This window comes from Rana temporaria, chromosome 4, assembly GCF_905171775.1.
Source record: "Rana temporaria chromosome 4, aRanTem1.1, whole genome shotgun sequence".
In the NCBI taxonomy this organism is placed as follows: Eukaryota; Metazoa; Chordata; class Amphibia; order Anura; family Ranidae; genus Rana; species Rana temporaria.
The window spans coordinates 44,796,641-44,805,659 of NC_053492.1; the positions used below are offsets into that span (position 1 = coordinate 44,796,641).

General features: G+C 45.3%; 1 protein-coding gene across 1 annotated transcript in view; it reads left to right on the forward strand.

Moving 5' to 3' along the window:
• The window catches only part of MCM3 (minichromosome maintenance complex component 3), a 45,109-nt gene extending 43,484 nt beyond the window's left edge, over positions 1-1,625 (forward strand). The window contains exon 17 of the mRNA XM_040348349.1: positions 888-1,625. Within this exon, the coding sequence (XP_040204283.1) occupies positions 888-1,086 (199 nt within the window). The 3' untranslated portion in view covers positions 1,087-1,625. The remainder of the gene's footprint in view (positions 1-887) is intronic.
• The last annotated feature ends 7,394 nt before the right edge of the window (positions 1,626-9,019 follow it).

Consider the following 9,019-nt stretch of genomic DNA (forward strand, 5'->3'; position numbering starts at 1 on the left):
GTCAGAGTTCCCTGGTTCCTTCTTCTGACCTTCCATGTCATCACTATCTTTATATTGAATGAGAGGTCAAGAGGAAGATCCAGTGAGAGCTGCAGAGGACCCAGGAGATAGAAGTGTCAGTTTATTTTTTAGTTTTAGATCAGTGATTCTCAAACTGTGCCACGTGATTTTTTAATTGGTAGCGTTTTGAAAACTTAAATGGTAAATCAATTCTGCAAAAGTTAAATGCGAGACTTGTGCGCGATCTCTGGAGAACTCGATCGATCTATTTATATTATAATGGAGAGACCGCTCTTATAAAGTTTGTTCGTTGTATAGCGATGGAGAAATAAATAATTGTGGGCATGTGCGTATGTTTGGAAAAAATCTGCCGTGCACACGCATGTTGAAATGTGACTGGATCATGTAATTGAAAAATATACAGTTTGATATTTCGATAATTAGGCGACCTGTGTCGATACAATGAGGGCAGTATCGCATGCAAGTTCTACAGAGCTTTATAAATCCAACCCTTTTTTTGGGGGGGTGGGGGGGGGGGGGGTAGAATTATTTTTTAACCGTTTATGGCCAGCATTACTCTTTAAGCCCAGGTTGACACTGGGCCGAGGGAATGAAGCCGTTCAGCCGAACTCGCACAATTTCACACAGATGTCAATGAAAATCATGGAGCCGAAAACGCAAATAGTACAGAAACTACTTTTTGAAATCGGTTCAGCGCCGTCGCACTGATTAGGACGGTGCTATTGCCGGCAAATTGCATCGATTTTATGCGTCAAATCGCACCAGGGCTAAGAAAGGGTTTAGTATTGCACTCTTTATTTATGACATGATGTACAAATCCTGATTCTGTACCAATCCTGATTGTTAAATTTCTGTTTTGTTCACAGGCTGAAGACTTTCAAGGCCGGCCTTTTGGATGCCTTCAAATCTGCCCACGCACAATCCATCGCTATGCCAGCCCTCATGGATACCATCAACAAGAACAATGACTCTCCATTCTCACCGGGTGAGGTGAAGGCTGCTTTGGAGCTTATGGAGGAAGCAAACCATATAATGGTTTCAGAAAACATTGTATTCTTGATCTAATGGACAATGGTGGACTTAAACTTGTGAAAGACCTGAATATGGATGCCTCTGGCTAAAATGACTTTACACCTTCCCTTCATAGGGGAAAGCTTCTCGGTAGTGTCTATCCTACATTTCTGCAAGCGTTTTATACTTCTCATCAGGGCTTATTTTAATTTGTACAATTTTAGAAACTCCCGCAACTTCTAAAAGATTTTGTAGCTCAATTTTTATGCCAGACTGTAAATATACATCAAGATTGTATCATGCTTTGTCTAGGGGCAATGACTTTTAAAGTGTTTTATAGCGGTATGTTACCCCACGGGACTGCTTTGTTGCAATGTTTTATTTGTATAGCGATTTACCCTGTTCATAGGGTACTTTCAATGTAAAGTTTACTTTGTTTTAAATATGTTGAATATTGCTCCCTGGTTTTACGTTGATAAACATCTTTTGCCTATATGTAATATTGGAAATGTTTTATTCATTGTAGTTTTTAATATTGCTATTAAGATGTTCAGACATGTGAAAGCAAATACACAGGCATGCACATTCTTTGATTTTTGTGTTGTGCATTTCTTCCAGATCTGTGCTGTAATCCAGTGTGAGACTTTGTGGGAGCTTCCTGCAATAAAGTCTTCCCTATATTCCTATCCATAGATGTGCACAGCCTAATGCATTTGGTTGTGCACCCCAAAACTCAAACACACACTCTTGTCTGCAGCCTCATCTGCATCGGACAGTAAATGAGCGGTGCTGAGTGGCTTCCTGTTCATTCACAAACCTTGTTTACTAGGCTTCAGTTATAAGTAGGGGTGCAACGGATCAAAAAACTCACGGATCGGATCGATCCTCGGATCAGGAGTCACGGATCGGATCATTTTCGAAACAGTAAAAAAAAAAAAAACACAAGACAAACAAGTTTTTTGTCTTTTTACATTTTTATTAATATTTTTTTTTTTTTTTTTTACTACTAATGGTGGCGATCAGCGGTTTTCGTGACCGCGACATTATGGCAGACACATCGGACAATTTTGGGACCATTACAGTGGGAAAAATGGCAATTACAGTGTTACTGTTTTACTAGTGTGGGGGCAATGTTGGCTATGGCTATTATTAATAGCCATAGCCAACATTGCCCCCACACTAGTAAACAGTAAAACTGTAATTGCCATTTTTGCCACTGTAATAATAGTCATAGCCAACATTGCCCCCACACTAGTAAACAGTAACACTGTGTGTATAGCCATTTTTCCCACTGATTACAATGGGGAAAATGGCTATACACACATTGTTACTGTTTACTATGGTGGGGGCAATGTTGGCTATGACTATTATTACAGTGGCAAAAATGGTAATTACAGTGTTACTGTTTTACTAGACCGAGTACATCAGTACAGTGAGTTGGCTAATGGCTATTAAGCCATTCGCCAACTCACTGTACTGATGTACTCGGTCCGTCTCCAGGTTACATGCAGAGTCAGCGGCGCAGCGCGCTCTTGCAAAATAGAAAAAATCCACGAGCAGAGGGAGGGGTGATGACGTCAGCGCGCACCGCCGCCGAGTGTACCAAGATGGCCGACCGCTCCGGAGCTAGGCCGAAGCCGCGGTCTTTCCTAAGGCCGCGACGGCGGTGCGTTCCGCGGACCGCATATTGTTCCGATCCGAACCGGTCGACCCGTTCGGATCGAGCACGATCCGTTGCACCCCTAGTTATGACTGAACACAGTGAGTGTGTTCATTTAGAAAAGGAAGTCGCTGGTAAATGACATATTTGCTAGCCCCTTCCCTCGCTCTTGATCCTAAAACATCCTCCACAGCAGCTAGGGGGAGAGGAGGGAGGCTAGCAGCACTTACAGGGTCAACATGGAGGAAGCCTAGGGAATCGGCACTGCATGTAGTAATTTAGGGTGTGCCTAGGCACGCCTATGTTTGTATCGCACACGTTCCTGGCAAATTATGTTTATAATTGGTGGGTGCTGCAGCAGTTACCAGCTGGGTCCTGGAAACATCAAGCAAAGTGTACGTGTTGATCCATGGTGTGCTGGCAAATAATTGCCATCTAAAGGTTTTTTTATTGGCAAGAGATCACATCACAGAGACAAGTGCAACATCTGTGAGCTATGCAGGACCCCTTTGTCAGGCATGGTGATGATCACATGCCTGACAAAGGGGTCCTTCATCACATGGCCGACGAAGGGGTCCTGTGTGGCTTCGAAACGTTGCACTTGCCTCTGATATGATCTAGAGCTGCACGATTAATCGCGGAGAGAATCGCAATCTCGATTCTCCCCGCCCGCGATCTCCCCGTGGGATGACCCGCGATTCTTCTGTGTCACCGCCGGTTCCACGTAACCAGCGTGGAACGCAAATGGCGCCGATATCGGAACCGCTGGATGGATGCCTGGGCTTCTCTCGCAGTTCTGTACAACTGTAGTGTGTATCCATGCGCCACCCAGTGGTTGCCAGCGGGACTGCTTCTGATGTATTCATCTTTCTCACAGTTCTGTACAACTGTGTGTATCCATGCGCCACCCAATGGTTGCTGGCGGTACTGCTACTGATGTATAAAAAACAGACCAGTGATATGTCTAATATTAAAGACCACATAACTCCTATGGGAAAAAAGCAGAATCAAAGTTTGATTCTGCTTTTTTCATAGGAGTTATATGGTCTTTAACATTATAGACACATCACTGGTCTTTTTTTTTATATATTCATATTTTCAGATAAATCACAGGTTTATTTATTTTGGGGGGGGGGGGGGGTTCTGGCATTCAGTTTTTGAGAATCGTGATCCTTAGTCTAAGCAAAAGAATCGTGATTGTCATTTTGACCAGAATCGTGCAGCTCTAATATGATCTCTGCAATAATAATAATAAAAAAAAACAGCCTTTGGACGGTGATTGTTAATCCATGGTTTGCTGGTGAATATGTACACTTCCTGTAATAAAGACCATGCATTGTTTTTTCTCTCTCTGTGCAGGGTGACTGATTTCATATCTGTCCCTTTATGACGTTTTCTGCAGGCAGCCTGTAGTGCGGGGATAAGCAATTAGCGGACCTCCAGCTGTTGCCAAACTACAAGTCCCATCATGCATCTGCCTCTGGGTGTCATGCTTGGTGCTGTCAGAGTCTCGCTATGCCTCATGGGACTTGTAGTTTGGCAACATCTGGAGGTCCGCTAATTGCTTATCCCTGCTGTAGTGGATGCGGCCTACTGGGTCCCTCCCATGGCTCTGTACAGTGATGTCACCAATACTTTTTCAAGCTAATATCTGGGTTTTTCATCTGTTTGGGGCACAGTGGATTAGGGTTGTCCCGATACCGGTATCGGGACCGATACCGAGTATTTGCGGGAGTACTCGTACTCGCGCAAATACCCCCGATACCTAAATAGAATACTCCCCCCCCCCCCCCCCCCCCGCAGCTGCCGCATCGAAAGCCGCCGCATGGGTTAAACGGCGTGCGGGAACATCACGGCTTTCATTTGAATAGCTGTAGTGTTCCCGCGCGTATACACTCCCCCTTGCTTGGGATTGGATGGGTGATCGTGAGCTGTCCAATTCTGAGCAAGGTGGAGTGTCTATACGCGCGGGCAAAACAGCTATTCAAATGAATGCTGTGATTTTCTCCATGCGGCGGCTTTCGGCGGCAAAGGTATGGGGGACATGGCTGCATATGTGAGGGACATGGCTGCATATGTGAGGGACATGGCTAGAGGGACATGGCTGCATATGTGTGGGACATGGCTAGAGGGTCATGGCTGCATATGTGAGGGACATGGCTGCATATGTGAGGGACATGGCTAGGGGGGGACATGGCTGCATATGTGAGGGACATGGCTAGGGGGGACACATTTTAAAAAAAGTATCGTATTCGGTATCGGCGACTACTTGAAAAAAAGTATCGGTACTTGTACTCGGTCCTAAAAAAGTGGTATCGGGACAACCCTACAGTGGATATATACACTCATTGGCCACTTTTAGGTACCCCTTGCTAGTCCCAGTTTGGACCCCCCTTTTGCCTTCATTCTTTGTGGCACAGATTCAACAAGGTGTATGGTCCATAGTGACATGATAGCATCAAACGGTTGATGTAGATTTGTCAGCTGCACATCCATGATGTGAATCTTGTTCCCCCGACATCCCAAAGGTGCTCTGTTGGATTGAGATCTGGTGACTGTGGAGGCCATTGGAGTGCAGTGCTTTCATTGTCATGTTCAAGAAACCAGTGGTTATATGATTTGAGTTTTGTGACCTGGTGCATTATCCTGCTGGAAGGAGCCATCAGAAGATGGGGACACTAGTCATAAAGGAATGGACATGGTCAGCAACAATACTCAGGTAGGCTGTGGTGTTTAAACGATGCTCATTTGGTACTAAGGGGCCCAAAGTGTGCCAAGAAAATTTCCCCCACACCATTACACCACCACCAGCCTGAACCATTGATACATGCCAGTATGGATCCATACTTTCAAGTTTACACCAAATTCTGACCCGACCATCTGAATGACGCAGCTGAAGTCGAGACTCATCAGACCAGGCAATCCTGTGCAAATTGTAGCCTCAGTTTCCTGTTCTTAGCTGACAGGAGTGGCACCCGGTGTGGTCATCTGTGTCAAGGTTCGATATGTTGTGCATTCAGAGACTGTATTCTGAATACCTTGGTTGTAACGAGTGGTTATTTTAGTTACTGCTGCCTTGCTATCATCTGATTAATTCATGTCTGACCTCAAAGTGGTTGTAAACCCATTACAACCACTTTAACCTACAGGTAAGCCTAGATTAAGGCAAGGCTTACCTTTAGGTGCAACAAATCTCCCAAACCTAAAAGGTTTGGGAGATATTTGCAGAAAATACCGGCACCAATGTCTACGGCGCATGTGCACTGAGTGTGCCACTTCTAACGGCAATAATGTCGTTTGTGGTGCCGCAGGCATGATGTCATCGCTGCTCCGGCCAGTCACAGCGCCGGAGCAGCGATACCTGGAAGTGACTCTGGGTATCATTGCGGGACGGAGGACGTCACCCAGGACCGCTGCAGGGGCTTCGATCTCAGGTAAGTACTGTATTCATCGGGGTATAACGCGCACCCCAAACCTAGAAAGGTAGTTTAAGGAAAAATATAAAAACTTAAATTTTTGCCCTGCGTCCATCGGCGGCCTTGCACGGGGGCCGTCCAGCTTTGTGGGTGTCTGTCTGCGGCTTTGAAAATTTGTCCGTCTGCGGCTTCCTCGCGGGGTCCGTCCAGCGTTGAGTGTCCGTTTTTGGATTTGGCGCCTTGGCCGAGAGGAACAGGATTTCCTGTGTGTTTGGCTCCTCTCGCGTGGCTGCGGGCGGAGTCGAGCGCGCAATACACTCGGCTCTAGGCTGCGCCTCTCGGCTCCTCGAGCGTGGCCGAGCCTAGCCGAGTGCGCAGTACACTCGGCTCGGTCTATTTTGGTGGCGCCCGGAAACAGCAGTATCGGCGTATATCGCGCACCCACGATTTCCCCCTGATTTTAAGGGGGAAAAAGTGCACGGTATACGCCGATAAATACGGTACTACGTAATGAGCTAGTATGCTAGGTATACTAGCTAATTATGCCTTGCAGGGTGTTTTTTTTTATTTTATTTTTTAGAGATGGTTTACTACCTCTTCAACAAGGCGTTTTCCTCCACGCAACTGCTGCTCAATGGATTTTTTTATCTATTTTTTTCTCTGTAAACCCTAGAGACTGTTGTGTATGGAAATCCCAGTAATTCTCAGATCAGCTCGTCTGGCACCAACAACCATGCCACGTCACTTAAATACTCATTATCATTCTGAACTTCAGAAAATCTTCTTCACCACATCTAGATGCCTGAATGCATCGAGTTGTTGCCATGTGATTGGCTCATTAGCAATTTGTGTTACCAAGCAATTAAACCAGTGTACCTAATAAAGAGGCCGGTGAGTGTGTGGCCTTTGCTTTTCCAGGAGTATATTTAAATGAGTTTTGTGCCCAGAGCATAGCTTTAAAGAAATATAAAATCCGAAATCAAACATTGTATAGCTTACCCATTCTTCAATGTGGTGCAGTTAAATTTTTTATTTTTTTGCTCGTGCCCCCCTCCTATTTTCATCTGGTGATCCTGCCAGCAAGTCTGTTTTTCAATAGAACAGAACATGCTCTTTCCGATAAAGTAGTTGGAGGGATTAGTCAAGCCGTTTACCTTTCACAAGGCTGCTGAAAATGATCAGCTTGTAATTATGTAAAACCTTTATTGCAAGGGGGAAAAAAAACAAATGTAACTACTTATAAAGTGTGAGTTGGAGTTTTTCTTCAACTTGTTCCAGAGTGGGGGAACTCTAATACAGGAGGTGTGCTACTAGCCAGATCCCCAAATAACATGGAAATAAAAGCAAATGGATGCAGCCACCTCATCTAACAATTGGTGAGCTGCAAAATATTATTAGTTTTATTTATTCCCTAAAGTGGAACTCCCGCTGATCCGAACCTTCCCCCCCCTCTGGTGTCGCATTTGACATCTTTCAGGGGGGAGGGGGGTGCCGGATGCCGGAGCGCTTCACTTCCTGGTTCCCTCACCGAGGATGGCGGGGGGGCAGTAGAGTGATGAGTGATCGCTCTTCCTCTGCTGCGGACGGCGCTGGACTCCATGACAGGTAAGTGTCCTAATATTAAAAGTCAGCAGCTGCAGTATTTGTAGCTGCTGGCTTTTAATATTTTTTTTTTCAGAGGACATCCACTTTAATGGTTAGTGATGTTTTCCTTCATCCCACCCACCATACATACTCTCCTTGCTTCACGACATGCAACTGCCAGAAGCAAAGTTAGACACCGGACACTTTGGAAACTACAACATCTATCTGAGAATTGATAATCATTTAAACCCCTTTCACACTGAAGCGTTTTTACAGTGTTTTAGCGTTTAAAATATCGCTCATAAAATGCTCTCCATGCATCTCAATGGACCCTTTCACACTGAGTCCTGCAAGCAGCTTTTGGGCGCTGAAAAAAATGCTCCAAGACCTCCCCTTTCCATTGAAATGAATTGAAAGCGCTGTAAAAACGCCTTACCCTTTCACACTGAGGCGTTGCACTGGCGGGGCGTTGAGAAAAGTCCTGCACACAGCATCTTTGGAGCAGCTTTTGGGCGCTGAAAAAAACGCTCCAAAAATGCCCCTCTTCATTGAAATGAATTGAAATGCGCTGTAAAAATGCCTTGCCCTTTCACACCGAGGCACTGCAAAAATGCCCTAAAACGTTAGTCTTAGCGGTGCTTTACCAGCAGATTGGGATTTCAGATGAGGCTTCGCTCGAAAAAGCGCCCCGGTGTGAAAGGGGCCTTAGAGATGCTCAAAAAATTGCACGGAGAAATATGAAGGTTCCCATTACTGATGATCTTAAAGGGGCTGTAAAGGAATTTTTTCCCCCCCTAAATAGCTTCCTTTACCTTAGTGCAGTCCTCCTTCACTTACCTCATCCTTCCATTTTGCTTTTAAATGTCCTTATTTCTTCTGAGAAATCCTCACTTCCTGTTCTGTCTGTAACTCCACACAGTAATGCAAGGCTTTCTGCCTGGTGTGGGGAAAGCCTCTTGAGGGGGCGAGCAGGCAAGTCGGGACACTTTAATTTGCAGATAGAGAAAGGAGCTGTGTGTTAGTGGGCGTCCTGACACTCCTGCGCGCCCCCTCAAGAGGCTTTCTCCACACCAGGGAGAAAGCCTCGCATTACTGTGTGTATTTACAGACGGAAGAACAGGAAGTGAGGATTTCTCGGAAGAAATAAGCACATTTAAAAGCAAAATGGAAGGATGAGGTAAGTGAAGGAGGACTGCACTAAGGTAAAGGAAGCTATTTAGGAAAAACAAATGTTTTCCTTTACAACCCCCTTTAAAAATATCACTGTCCTGCAGAAACCCACACGCACACGTTCCTATGGATCCAATGCTGGACACTCAGTCCTGTG